At 47.4% G+C, this 14,895-nt stretch overlaps 1 protein-coding gene across 2 annotated transcripts in view; it reads left to right on the top strand.

Annotated features, from left to right (window-relative positions):
• PRICKLE2 (prickle planar cell polarity protein 2) overlaps positions 1-14,895 on the top strand; it is a 102,448-nt gene that overhangs the window by 59,618 nt on the left and 27,935 nt on the right. Inside the window, exons 1-2 of one of the 2 annotated variants that reach the window (XM_062500837.1) lie at positions 702-827; positions 10,598-10,781. In XM_062500837.1, coding sequence (XP_062356821.1) covers positions 10,650-10,781 — 132 coding nt within the window. In that variant the 5' untranslated portion in view covers positions 702-827; positions 10,598-10,649. Of the gene's footprint in view, positions 1-701; positions 828-10,597; positions 10,782-14,895 lie in introns of those variants that run through there. The other variant, XM_062500836.1, reaches the window with a different exon arrangement.

Raw genomic sequence — 14,895 nt, forward strand, 5'->3', positions numbered from 1 at the left:
CGTTAATAGCCCGCGTACCTGAGAAGCGGTGCCTGAAGTTTGACAGCGAGTTGAGGTTCGGTCAGCATCAAATAAGAAGGGAAAGATAATTAGTGTCTTCACACCATTCAATTTGGGCTGCTGGTGCGAAGCCAACTCTCTGAAACACGCAAGCGAGCGAGGAGGACTTCCCCCCCCTCCCATTACCAAAACAGGATTTATTGATTCCGGAGAGCGGGCTGATTTCCATGTAAATAAAGGGGCGGGTGGCCGGGCCGCGGCGCCGGTCCGGGTGGGATGCGGTGACTTTGGCTTGCTGACATCATTGCTCATTAACATGCAGGAGAGGAGAGCAATGCAACAGCAGAGCCCCGCGCCGCTCCCGCGCCGCCAATTATTCTCCACGGGCTGCATCGCTCCTCGTTAATGCCGTGCGCTCGGCGAGCAAATTGGACATCCTCTCGCCACCTCCAAGGGTCACTTAGTGAAAGGCAGGCTGGAGGGGGGAGCTGCTGGATTCATTCGGACTGGGAGCACAGAGGGAGGGACCCTCCGGAGCCGGATTTCAAAGCGAGGCAATTGACGCGCAAGCTTCAGACGCGGGGCAGGAATGGCACGTTTTTCCAGGGCAGCTTTCCTTCGGGAACGCTCCGCGATCGCCGCGTGCCTGCTCTGAAAGGCTTCGACAAAGCCGGGCAGAGCCGGGAGCGAGGGATGCTTTATGGCACTGCGGTGCTCCGGCTGGTCCTGCGAGCAGCCCCGCAGCCCACGGGCACCGGGCACAGCTAGGACAGCTGGGCAGCACCGGAGATTCCTCCCTCCCGCGCTGTCATCGCCAGTGGGAACAGGTAAGGAGCCGCCTTTGGCCAGCGGCTTCCGATTTGTGGCGGATTTTTAGAAGGGATAGAAAGTAGAAGGGAGGAGGAGGAATGAGGAGCGTTCCATGGATGCACGCAGCTAACTTTGCTCAGTGTGTTGCGAGGGGCTGCGCTGTTTCTCCAGCCTTTGCTGTTCTCTGTGTTTATGGATGTAAAAGGTTAATTGTTAAATTGTATTTCTGCAGCTGCGGGACGTCAGGGAGAAATGCTGATGCTGTTGTAATGGAGTTTTGGTTTGAAAAATAATCAGGAAGGCTCAGCTGGCTCTAATAGGAGTTAAAAAAATCTTCGTCTCTCAGTATTAATTGTATTGCTCTGGTAAATGTAGCCCCTAGAAACCTGGGTTTTCTGCACATTTTCTGAGCAGACTGCATGCAGACTGGGGTTGTGAATGAGGACGTTGCCGTTCAGATGTTTATTTTGGTGGTTTTGCCTTCCTGAGAATAGGAAGTTTTAAAGTAATAATCTTTCTAAGCCCTTGTTGTTCATGCCAGAATGCCAGACTATAAACCAACCTAGAACTGCAACCTGGGGGTTATGTTTTTCAGTGCAATCTTTTCAAGTCCAATTTCCTTTCTTCTTGTCCCTCGAAGGAACATTTTAAGCAGATGTGACACAGACGTGACCTGTGACCGTGGAAAGATTTTAATCCAGTTATTCTTTGTTTTCTAGTCATGATTCCTTGGCGGTGCTAAACAGTGATTGAATCTTTTTGAGCAGTTGAAGATTAGTGCTGGACAGAATAATGCCAAAATAATTATTTGCACCAGATGCAGTGTCATCCTTTCAGTTTTAGCTCTCTTATCTTGTAACTTATCTGATTTATTTTCGTTCGGCGATTATTTTGCCTGCTGTGGGAGCACTTACATGTTTCGCATCACTGCATTGTATTTATAAGGGTGCCAGCTTGAGCCTGTGATAAAGATTTGTAAAGTAAAACTGTCTGCGGCTAACAGGATTATATTTTGCTTCGTATTTTAATCTTCTCCCGTTGTGTGTTTTCTGCCAGCCAGACTCAGCTCAACAGAATGACCCAGCCTTGTGCATTTGCTGTTGGCAGCCTGGCTCTGGCTCAGCCAGCACAGGCACGGATCAGGCTGGCAGTGTTTGCTTTCACTGTGGGTCAGTATTGCCTGCCTCAGGGGACACCGTCTGAGCCTTAACTTTTGAAATAATGACAATTTTCAGTCTAGCTCATCCTGCTTCTGAGCGCTTTGCCTATCAGCCAAGGCTTTTTTCCTTTAGGATATATGGCCTGGGAGATGCTTGGATTGCAGCATGCATACTGGTTCCCGTGGTTTCTGCTTGTCATGTTGCAAATACAAGTGAAGGCCCTTAAAATAGCATGTACAGCCCTGGGGCAGGTCGCTGGGAGCTCAGCGTAGCTAGTCTGGATTGATGGGCTTTGAGCTTGGAATGGGATGGGGGAAAGAGAGGGGCAGGAAGATAAATACTGCCTGTGGAGAGCCCAGAGTTATTCAGCCTTGAAGAAACAGTGAAGGTTCGCGTGCTGCAAAGACACAGGTTTCTCAGGGGACAGCTGGGTTTGGATCCAGGGTGCTGGAACCCCAGCTTGGAATTTCATCTTCAGTTAAGAACAAAGCAGAAAGGACCTCCTGTGATACAGCTCTGCATCTTGTTAGGCTGAAAAGCCACCCCAAGGTAATCCTCAGGGTAGGGCAGGGTTTTGTCACACAGACCCACATTGGCTCTTGGATGGGGAGCCCAAAGGGAGAGTTCCTCAGGGCCCTGCTGTTCCTGCTCCTCCACTACCTCCTCTGTCCCATCCCCATCAGCCAGAGGCCCCACTGGCCTCTGAGATCCTTGGAGTTAGGGTTGTCCTGCCAGGGGGGGACACCAAACCCTCTTGGGTGTCCACAGCCCCTGCATCTGCCCATCCTGTACCTTCTTCTGCCTTCTGTATTCATGAGCTTGGCTTCAGCATTGTCTGCCCACCAGCTTCAGGGTTATTACTGCTGTTGCTGAGCCTGTTCTTTTCTTCAACTTGTAAACTGGTGGCTTGCATTTCTTCTCCATGACTGGGGAAAAATATGTGGCTATTACTGTTTCGCATGCTAAGAGCTGGACCTTTAAGGGGAAAAAAAAAAACAACCCTAATATAAATATGCTGAGAGTAGCGGTAAGCCTGTGAGCTGGCAGACTGCCTCCATCGTCTTGGATGTGAGGGAGCAGCCTGTTGGATGCCTTTTCTCCTGGTAGCATGGCTGGGCAACAGGCTGGGGCTCACTGCAGCTTCTTTTGCCTCTTCTCCCTCTTGCCTTTGCTCGATCTGCTGCTCACATGGGTGTAGCACTTTGCCCACTTCTGTCTAACCTCTATGATGAAAAAAAATTATTGAATCTTCTGCAAAATATCCTGAGAGATCCGAGTTGAGAGTTCTTCTGAGAGCTGCTGAGTTATTAATATCCTTTAATTTAACCATCTCATCTTTATGCGTCAGAATTTTCAGTTTGTGTCGGGGATTGTGGCTCATGGGAGCAGCCTGGCAGCATGGTTCAGGAGGGTGTTTCCACACCCTGCTGCTCTTACCCAGCTCACAAGGAGAAATTGGAACCCAAGCAGGGACCTGTGTTCACTGCAGAGCGTTGGGGTGCACCTGGGCTCTCCAAAATGGCCTGTGATGCACCCCAGATCCCCCACTGTGGTTTAGCCACATTCTGAAAGGGTTGGTCATGTTTTCATTCTCATCCTGGGCTGTTGCTGCAAGGTCTGGCCACAGCTTTGGTCTGTGGTTCTGTGATTCCTTGTTTGCCTAAGAGGGCACCAGACAGATCAGATGAGGAATTCAGGGAGGTTGTGCATTGTGTTGTGTTTTGTCCTAATTTCTTGATCTGCCTCTGGTGTGCTGGCAGCTGTTCTCTGTCATGAGGTGCCTCAGACCACAGACAGCAGGACTGGGAGCAGCCTGGAAGCTGTTCCAGGCTGTGCCTCAGGGAAGCAGTGGTTTGGGGACAGGGCAGGTATTCTGCCTGCTTGTGAAAGGGATGGTCCTGATTCATGATGGAAATGGAGCAAATGGAAAATCCTCAAAGGCTGCTTTTGCTCATATTTGGCTGCGGCTGGCAGTACTGGGGATAATTCTTTTTTTATTCTTCTGTTTCTTAATTAAGCAAGAATAGCTTTTGCGTTGGTAAAGGATGAGTTTTAAGAATAAAATTAGTCTCCAGCCTAAGGCCAACCATGGACAAATCAGCTGGAGAGGAGAGTTTTTCCAGGAGTGGAAATGGGCTTTGTCATAAAAGCATCAGTGCTATCCTGGATACCTTTACAGCTGCTGCAGTGGGCACTGCAGGGGTCAAGGGGTAGCTACAAATAAAACAGTGCTGTAAAGTTGACTTGCCTTGAGCAAATCGAGGGGGCAGACAAGAGAAGGTGGATGGGGAAGATGGAGAAGAGTCTGATTTACAGCTCTTTCATCCTCTCAGTGTTTCCCCACCTAATGTGGACCTTATGGAGATGGGTGGCTACACGTGCTTTTCCTATGGCCTTTGGGATCTGGGGGACTTGTATATGTAGGATGCAACTGGTTTGGTTGCTGGATTATTTCTCTTTTCCTTGGTTCCCTGGTATTACTGTTCTGCCAGCTCTGTTGCTACCACCTGATGTTGATCTATTAAGCCAGCTGTTCCCACAACATGTTGTGTCAAGAGAGTGTTGGCATCCCTTGACTGTCCTTGCAGGCCACCAAGGGCACCTTGTCCTCTGACTTTTAATTCCTACTATTATAGGTACCTGGGTGTAATTCACCTCCTTCTCCTTCAGCACCACAGTGGGCAGGTAAAAGCTTTTGCTAAGCTCCCTTTTCAATCCAGGTAACAGAGTCTTTGCAGTTCATTCCCACTGATAGGTTGGGGTTTTTATTTCAGCTGCGGTGACTGAAAGAGCTGGGAAGTTGCAGAAATGTTTTCTTCTGGAGAGGTGCCTCTTTGTTACTGAAATGCATGAGCCCTGAGGCCATGGGCAGCAGCTGGATGGGGGCTGCTGGGACCGTTTTGGTTCAAAATACAGTGTTAGAGAAGTTGGAGAAAGGGGCAGAACTTCAACCAGAACTGTCTGTTTTGAGCACAAAAGCTTGGGGCTCCTTTGATGTTTAGCAAGTCCATGGGAAAGCCACAGCTGCTTGTGGTTGCTCCATGCCTCAGTTTCCCTGTGCTGCAGAAGAACTGCGGGGCTCTGCCTATGGCACTGAAGGACTGTTAATTTTTCCCTTTAGGTAAATGTTTGCCCTGCCTGTGGGGTCTGGAGACAGGGGTATGTATAGCTGGAGCTCACTTGGGATGGGAAGATGCCTCATTAGCTCTCAGTTGAGGGGAGGAGATAACAGGCAGGAGTATTAAGACACCCTTGTTAAGAGAGTCAGGGGTCATATGAGCTGCCCCAAATCCTAAGTCTCCTCTCCCTTTTCCAAGAGGTCTTGGGATTTTTTGATTTACTGACTGACAGCTGACCCAAAAGCCTTATTGCAGTCAGAATGATGGCACGATGCTGGAAAGAGATCAGGCTGCCATGGATGTCTTAAGCCAAGTGAGAAGGGAATTGTCCATCTGCACTTACACACCCCATCTGAGCGGAGCAGACAATTGCTTTTTGAGGGATTCCGAATCTTGCATGTTAATGTGTGCACAAATGCATGCAAATCCTGTATTAGGGAGCACAGCAGAGGCGTGGCATGGCCGTGCACGGCCATGGCATTCCTGCTTCTGGCTTTGTCTGGAGAGGGAGCTGCTCCCTGATACAGCCCATTTATTTCCATCCCAGAAGAAACAAGTGAGAAGCAGAGATAAGCACCCGCTGGTGGGTGATAAGGGCTGTTTACTGAGTTCCTTCTTTGTCGAGAGGAATTTTAACATCTCTGCCACAATTTTAAACTCTGCCTTCATTCCTGCTGTTGCTGGGTGTTGGGTCCTGCCCTTTCTCAGAATATCTGTGGATCCCAGCCTGGGCAGGCTTCGCCTTGGTGCTGTTTGCTGTGTTATGTTCTGCATGCCCATCCACTAAACAGGAAGAGAAGAGTCCTGTGGCCTGGAGCTTCTCCTGCAGGCAGGCATCGATGTGCTGCCCTCAACATCTTAGGGAGACCCATCCTGCCTGTGCACCCCAAAGCCTGACACGCAGGGACAGGGAGCTCACCTGGCTCCTTTGCTGGAGCTCCACTCTATTGGCAAGGACCCCCTTTGCCTTGGTGACAGGCTGCCTTCCACCTCTCTTCCCTGACTTTCCAGTTCTGCTTGTGCTTTCCCCAATTGGAGTCTGCCAGCTTTTCACAGCAGGGAGACCTCATCTCTCTTCAGAAAGCTGGGGTCACACTCACAGCTCTCTCCAGAGCCTGTTGCACGGCACTAGTGTTTTCAGCATGGTTTAGCTTTTTGTTGGTGCCATTGCTGAGATGAAAAGGCCGTGGGAGGCTCTAGAGATGGCAGAGGCTGTGCTTTGCTAGCAGGGCTGTACAGAAAGGGACTGCCTTGTCCCAGAGCCCTCGTGGGTCAATTGGCTTTGTGTCAAAATGTGTGTTAAGTGGACTGAAGCTGGGAGTGTACTTCTGCATCCCAAGAGGTACTTCGAAGCTGGGTTCTCTGCTTGGTTTATTGGGTCCTGTTTGCTTCAGATTCCCCTTGTGTGCCTCTTTCCATCTGTAGAGTGAAAAGGGCTGGCATGGGGTGGTGGATCTGTTTGCATCTTCCTCCTACACCGGTGTGGGGGTAGAGATGTGCCTGGGAATGGGCTTAAAGTCTCCTCTGAGGAGAGGATTTGCCCACTGTGCCAGGAGCACCACGTAAAAGCAGCCAATGCAAAATAAAACACATCCATCTTGTAACTTCACTGGCCTTGAGGAGAAGAAATTTTTCAGGCTGTTTCTGAGACGTTGCTGCTTTGTACCATGTGAAGTCAATTCAAGGCAGGCTCCTTTCCAGCTAAATCTGACACCAGGAAATGTTCTTTTTCTCCCCATTTGCTCCCCGCCGTCCTGGCCCCTCCACAGGACAGCTCTGTGTGCTGCTCCGTGCTGAGCAGCCCTGCCGATGCTCCCCAGCCCGTGCCTCCTGCAGCAGCCTGGCTGCTGGCTGCCTCCTGCTTGCCTTTCCTCCCTGTCCACAAGCTACAGCTGCTTAAAAGCTCCTTTATTCACCCTCCATGCTCAAAGCCAGGCGTGCTGTCATCTATCCTTGCTTGGTTGTTTCCTCCTCAATGCTGATGATATCTCTGAGTCACCAGGGTAGGTTCTTCCCTGAGACAAGCTTGCAGACCTGGGATGAGAGCAAGATGGAAAAGCTCGTGAATGAAGACAGGTTTTCCAGACAGTGATTGGTGTTAATTTATTCTTGCTAAAAAAAAAAACCAAAAAACAAAAAAAAAGCCAGCTGCCTGCACTCTTCTCAAGTTGTGCAAGGCTGCATGGGCAGCAGAGGTTGTTGTTGCTGAGGCTTTGGTGGTGGTGAGGCTTGGCCAGAGCCAAGCTAATGGGTTTCCCTTTGGAGGTGGTGCCACCCCAGGTGGGCTGCTCCTTGTCCAGGGTAAGGTGTGTGACACACTGACGTGCTGAGCATCTGCAGGCTGTGCTGCCCTTCCTGCCATACTGACTAAGGAGCTGCTGCTGGCAGGAGCAGCCAGGCAGGCTGCCAGCCATGGCCCTGCTCCTCTCCAACACCCACCAGCTCTCTGCTGTGGCAGTGGCACCCACATTGTCACTGTGGTCACTGCAGGCACAGGCGAGCGCTGACACATGTGCTGTCTCACTTTGTGCTGCTGTGCTCTGAGTGTGGCAGGAGAAAATGACTTTTTCAATTTCATCTCACACTTGAAATGTACATTCTGATATTAAATTTTTGCTATGGGGAATTATTTTTAATTATAGTGAGCTGGAAGATGATAAAATAAAGTTGAGTAAGTGAGACCTATGTGAAGAAGTCATGGAAACCTGATCATAGAAGTGGAAAGACACTCCTAGGACGCTGGGTATTGTTCCCATGAAACAACATATCCTAATGTAAAGAAAATTGTAATTAAAGCTGTTAATCATTTGCTTTTAATGAGGTGGAAAAAGTTGAATGTCTCAGAGGGAAGATCTTGAATTTTGTACAGTTTGCCAAGGGAGGTGGCAGAAACCCCATGCCTGGAGACAGTCAAGTTTTAATGGTGCAAAGTTGTCCTGGCTTGGGGACATCACTCCTGAGTAGACAGGCTAGCTGTGTTGTTTTCATCCTTTGCCTTTCTTACCAGGGAAGCCACTCACTGGGGCAGTACTTGCTTGCCTGGGATGGGGCAGGAGGGAGGATGGGGTAAACCAGCTTCCTGACCAGCCCTCAAGTTCCTGGCTGTACATGGTGTGAGCTGGGGGGGATGGGGGTGGGAGTGATCTCTGGGGTCTAACTGATCATACATGTCACCTGTTCACTCTTTGACACTGTTATTACAAGTCCTGATTTTTCTAATTTATTAAAAGTCAAGACGTCTGATGCTCTCCTGCCATCTCCCATGGGGAGATGGATGGGATAGATGGGGAGGGGATGTATCTAGAGTAGGAAGGAGGAAGAAGCCTGTGGGCTGGCTTTTTCCCCATTGGAATGCTCATGCTCCCAGTAGACTCTTGGGTTTGTCCCCCTTTGAAGTACATGATCGATACCCCAAAAGTCAAAATTTGGTTAAGTCCTGAACTCCCTTAGAATAACTAACTCTAGTGCCCAATCTGGGATCTATGAATTATTCTTAAAATCTTGTTTCATATTAAGCTGCTTTTAATCATGTCATGAAATGAGATGAAAGCAGCAGTGATACCAGTGACTTTGCTAAGGCAGAGTACCCCTTCCACACCCTTCCACAGTAGCTGATTAATTAAAATATTCAAATGAAACGGTACCTTGATTATTTTTTAAGGAAACAGCCAGAGGTGATGCTGAGACTCCCTGACTGGACGCAAACCAGACGCTGGAGTGTGTGGGGGTTGCTGTGTGGTTTAGATCTGATGAAAGGCAGGAAATGGGAAAATCTGGCAAATCTCCCTGGCTTGACTTAACGGAGCCTCTTGACTTTTGCTAGAGTGCATTTTTTGTGCTGTAATGGCCAAATGGAAACTTAGACTTGAAGCTGGATCTGAGCACTGCTATGCTTAGCTGGCTTGTACACAGCAGTAAGAAAGAGGGAAAGGTGTTTAAAAATTCCAGCTGCCGGGTTTAACTATTGCTTTCCTCTGGATTTCTTCTCTTTACCAGAGAGCAGAGAAACCTGCAACTGTAATTTTTCCCTTGATTCTGTGTAGTACCTTATTATTTCTGAGATGTCTCCCTTCTGCTATCCAAGTGAAACCTTATCTCACTCTTCAGAAGTCAGTGGTGCTTCATTAGTGCAAATTAATTCAGAATCCTGTGTGGTTGCTCTAAAATAGATACCATTGACCCAGCCTGTGAAAAAAGCATTGAGTTTTCAGAAATAGAAGCCAATTTATCAGCATTCCCTTTAACCTCTTTTTCTTTGTCAGGGGATGTTTTCAGCCTGGTTTGTCCTTCACTGTTACTGTGGTGAAGGCGTGTGATGATTAGAGGGAGGAAACACCTGTCCTGTGAGAAAAGGTTGAGACCATTGGGATTGTTCAGCCTGGAGAAGAGAAGGCTCTGTAGTCACCTTATCAGCCTTTCAGTACCCGAAGGAGCCTGCAGGATTGCTGGAGAGGGACTTTTCACAAGGGCATATAGCGATAGGACAAGGGGGGAATGGATTTAAACTGAAACAGAGTAAGTTTAGATTGGATATTAGGAAGGCTTCTGTACTGTGAAAGGGGTGAGTCCCTGGCACAGATTGCCCAGAGAACTTGGAGATGTCCCATCCCTTGACTGGGACATCAGCTCCATCAGGCTGGATGGAGCTCTGAGCAGCCTGTTCTAGTGGAAGGTGTCCCTGCCCATGCATGGGATGTTGGAACTGAACGACCTTTACTGTTCCTTTCAACCCAAAGCATTCTGTGAGTCTGTACTGTCCTTGCAGCCCTGCAGATAAAAGTTCAGGTTCAAGTCTGTGAAAGAAAACCTGTTGCAGGCCACAGGCTGCAGGAACAGCCCCTTTACAGAAGTGTTAAGAACAGCAGTGAATTAAGCTAATGGCTGTTGAATTGCAACCTGTGGGCTGTTCTTTCAGTTCTTGTGTTTTTCTCCCCATGCAGCTGAGCTGCCACCAAGCTACGTGGTTAAGAATCCATTGCAGTGTGCCTGTGGGTTTTGTAGCCTCCCTTAATTTAATTTAGCTTTATATGTTCAGACTATAATCAATTTTTATGCTACTTTAATAAGCAAATTTATGCTATCAGCATGCTAAAGAGGCTTGTCATTCACAGCTTCCCAGTCAATCCACTATTTCTCATTTTAGCAAAGTGCTCAGTTGTCCTAAATTCGGTAATGACTGCAATTCTGGTTGGCAAGTCAGCTACCACCAGGCATGGCCTGTGCCTGTGCTGACCCCTGGAAATATTCTTCATGGTGCAGTAAAGGGATAAGCAGTTGCATATCCCCAAACATGGGGCAGTCTGACTCAGATGGATGCCAAGTCTTGTTACAGCAAATATGGACTTTTATTTCCTCCTCATAAGAGAGACAAAATCCTGTGTTAGAAAATGCCTGTGCATAAGAAAGGGTTGAGTTTAGTCTCTGCAGGCCAGCAACTGGCAGGAATCACTTTCTCATTTAAAGCACTTCTCACTGGGGCATTTCTTTTTCTCTCTCCTCACCTTACAGGAAGATTTGCCTTCACTGTAAGTGCTCCCAAGAAGAGCACATTGTAACAGTTATGCCTCTGGAGATGGAGAAGACAGTCACGAAGCTCATGTTTGACTTCCAGAGGAATTCAACTTCTGACGATGACTCGGGCTGTGCTTTGGAGGAGTATGCCTGGGTCCCTCCTGGCCTGAAGCCTGAGCAGGTAATGATGACACCACCCAGAAAATAATTGGTTTTGCATTTTCTTTGGAAATAGTTTATCTGGTTTTTCTTCTAGGGGTGCGAGCACTTTTGTGTAGCTGTTTCTGGGTGCACTAGAGAGACTTGTGGGGACAGGTCTGGTCTGAGTTCTCAAATGGAACAAAACAGACACATGATCCTTGAAGGACCTGTGGTTTTCTGTGTCTGTGGATGTAATTGGTAATTGAGGGGGGGGGAAACAAAATACGTCCAGGATGGGATTTCTTGTGGTTGTGCAAGGGAAAAGATGTATCTAATGTTTCACTGGGAAAAAAAGTGATGGGACTCCAGTGTTTCCCAGGGGCTCAGTGCTTGTGTTCTGCCCTCCTGGACTCCTCCTCTCTGTGGTAAGTCCAGTGCAGGCAGGCAAAGTTGGTAGATAACTCTGAAAAATGGGCCAAAAGCTTTGTGGTTTGGGTTTTCCAAGCATGATGTTTATGCCTAACTGGAAGGAATAGCTTGAATAAAGCTCAAGTCTCTTGGTACAGGATTGACTGGGTTGGATTAGACCTCAATGTCCTGTGTGGATCTTCCAGTTTACATGACTCCTTTGATTTTTATGCTCGTCTTTTGTATGTTCAACTCAGAGCTTCATTTGCAGTGGAGATGGCAAAATGAGCTTAGCCTTGATAATTGCAGCATGATATGATATATGATATGATATGGCAATAATTTTAGCATCAGGAGGCTGGAAGGGGTTGGAAAACTTTCATTCTCACTGCCATAGCTGCTGTTAACCTTAAGTACTGTGTTTTCCTGTGCTTTTATTCAGACAGGCTTAGGAATTTCCTGAAATATTTTGGCACCACCCGTAGGCTGTAAATATTATCTGTCTGATTAGAGAAAATCCAGTTCTTTGGTGGCTTGTTTCTCTTTTTTTTTCCCCTTGTCTTTATAAGCCTTGCTCAGTGCTCACTTAAAACTCCACAGCACCATGTGTTTCATTTGGTGTCATCCAACCATGCAAATCAGGCAGCAGCCTTGTTTTCTGTCACCTTCCTTATGTCAGAGGATCTCTTTTTGCCTCACAGGAGGTACAAGAGGTGGAGTGTGGACAAATGCAGATGGTTCTGAAATAGCTCTGCTGGTCCTTCATGCTGTGGCAACATGAAGTGGTTGGCTTTGAGGGATCCCTACTGGTTGGAGGACCATACCCAAGCTGGTGCCGCCTGCCCTCGTTGCTGGTTTCTGACCAGGCGTGTCAGCAGCTTCTGGAGCACAAGCTGACCCATGTTCCTGTAGCTTTGGGTGGAAATACAGGTACTTGGTGACAGGTGGCACCTGACCAGGTAGACATGGTCTCTAATGAGTACATGGCTTGGGCAGTGATTGAAGCCCATTTTCAGTATGGTGGTGAGATATTCCAGGAGACCCATGTGCTTCTTTGATCCCTTAGGTGCTCTTTAGATGCATCAGGGAATTTGGGATGCTCAGGAGGAAATAGAAGTCCATTAGCTCTACTAGTAGCTACTGACATCTCATGCATTACTCAGGTTAATGTATTTTTAGGTTCTTCCAGCATCTGTTTCTTGCAGAGGTCATGGTGCTCCTCAGTCTGAACGCTTGTTTTCTCAGTACACTCCTCAGTCTGATCTCTGGGCCCTTCAGCAAATTATCCACTTCAGACCTGTCTCTAATCACCATGGAGATGAAGAGCAGCCATAAGCAGAGCTCTGAAATCCGTTCGTTCAGCAGAGCTCATCCACCAGCCCTTTCATGACTTTCCACATGCTAGATGAGCCACTAAGATGACAAAAGAGAGGTGTGGCTTCCCTGGGCTGTGCAGGAGCCACACTGCAGGCCTGGCATTTGTCCCTGGGTGAAGAGCAGTACCCCGAATTTCATGGAATCACGGAATGGTTGTCCCATGGCTGGGGATGCCCCACAGTGCAGGAGGAGCCATTTACCTCCCATGGGGATAGGAGATGTTTCTGCAGCAGCTCACTGGGGAGGCGTTAGTCTGCAGACAGATGTGTGGCTTTTTGGTCAATGAGTCAGGTGTGTGCATGTGATGTGGAGGCTCTGCAAGGCTGGTGCCTGCCATGGAGCAACTCGTGGGCTCAGCTCTGGCTGAGGGTACTGCTGTCAGGCTGGGCTGAAAATACAGACTAACAGGCAGGGAATTTTTCTCTGCCTCCTGCTGTTTCGCTGTTGTATTTTTTTGGACGTGGAACAGATTAAATGAAACAACTTTTTCCGCAATATTCTACTTTATTAAAATCTCTATGCAGTATATGAACTGGGGAGGTAAGTGTTCCCCTGAAAGACTAATGCAATTTTCTTATTTTACTTGGACGACAGCCTTCCTACCTTGCTATTCTTGGGAGACAGCACTCACATCTCACTCAACACAGCAATTTACAGGATTTCAGTGGGGAGGAGTTGGCCTGCAAACATGACATCGTTTTTTTGGCAGTGTCCACAGGTCACTTCAGTATTTGAAGAGTCCCTTCAATCCAAAGCTTAAATTACTCTCATCTAGAGGGGCATAAACTCAAACCTATAAGGTCTCACTGTACTCCTGGACACTTACTCAGGCATCAGCTGGTCTGTGGTATCTGTCACTAGTGAAAATCATGCTGGTTACTTAATGCCCAGTACTGAAGACAAAAAGGGCATTGGTCCAGTGTTCACAGATACTGATCCAAACACTGTAATGAGGGGTGGAGCTGGAAGTTATCCCTTATATTATGGCACATCAGTGTCTAAGACTAAAAAGCCATAAATGCAATATATTTCTAAATACATTTATAACATGGGTTAGGATAGTAATTTAAAAATTGATAGCACCCCTGTGTAAGGTATGATAAAAGAAATTTTCTGCTGTACGACATGTCTGCTCAAGAAAGAGGGGTATAAATTGGAAATGTTATTTCATTGAGGAGCCTACAAGAACTTAAGAGCTTAGTTTGTCCAGCCTAGCAAATTGTTTATTCAAACTGTTCATTAGAACAATTGCTCATTACAATTGTTCTTCCCCCTATTCCTTAGAGAGGGAAGAGCAGTTATCCAAGCTCCAACTTTAGCCCAAGAACGTAGACATAACCTATCTCCAAATGCATTCAGGCAGGAAATTGGAAGAGGTTTGAAACCATCAGAGGTGTAAGGCTCAGTGACAACCTGCCAGCCAGGAGAGCGACGGGTACAAATCCAGGAGTGAGCGTCATAAATCACAATGTGATAAGGAAATAGTTTCTTGTAGTAGCAATCAGCTACACAGGATGGCCAGGAGGATTCTGTGGGGTCTAATCCCACTTGGATTGGAATTCAATGAGAAGTTGTTTTATGGCAGAAGATGGACTTTTCTTCTGGAAGATAGGGAAGCAAATGGAAATGGCAGCAGAGATGGCTGTACAGAAGCAGGGAACATGGTCTTTGTGAAATGCTTTTTTCTGCCTGCAGTTCAGTGGATGGATAAAGAAATAACTGTCAAAGTCTTGAAATGGGCAAACACCTTAAGAAGTATGTCCTCAGCAAAGCAAAATTACAGTCTGAGCCTGGCTGCAGAGACAGAGGAAGACATCTTTGGGAGCCAGTTTGTCTGCTGGGGCTGGCAGTCTGACAGCTGATCCTCCTTGCACTGACATAAGTTTGAAGGCAGATGCTTGAAAATAAGTCCTTTTGTGATGTTTTTTCACATTTTTAGGCAAGGCATGTGTAAATACATGTGAATGTGCAGCCTTGCATTCCTTGGGCCTGTGGTTTGGAGAAATCCAAAAGGGTTATAACATGCCACTTTGAATTTCTGAATACAAGGGATTTTTTAGGATTTCTGTCTTTATTGTGTCTCAGTATTAGGAGCAGCTGGTTATGGGTAGGAATTTCCAATTAAACAAAGGATGGGGCTCTACTTCAGCCTGAGTGTGGCTTTCGGTATGGCTCTGGCATGCCAACATCTGAGAACCTTGCATGTGCCCTAAGAACTTAATTCCCTCTTGTTGTCAACATAGTTGCTCCGGTTGAGACCCTTAAAAAGTTATGAAAATCTCATCTGAGCTAAAATTAGCAGCATGAAAGTTCAGGGAACCATTTTTCTTTAAGTCAGCTGTTAGAGCTTGGACCTCAAGAGCTTTGCA

This window comes from Cinclus cinclus, chromosome 12 (genome assembly GCF_963662255.1).
Source record: "Cinclus cinclus chromosome 12, bCinCin1.1, whole genome shotgun sequence".
Lineage (NCBI taxonomy): Eukaryota > Metazoa > Chordata > Aves > Passeriformes > Cinclidae > Cinclus > Cinclus cinclus.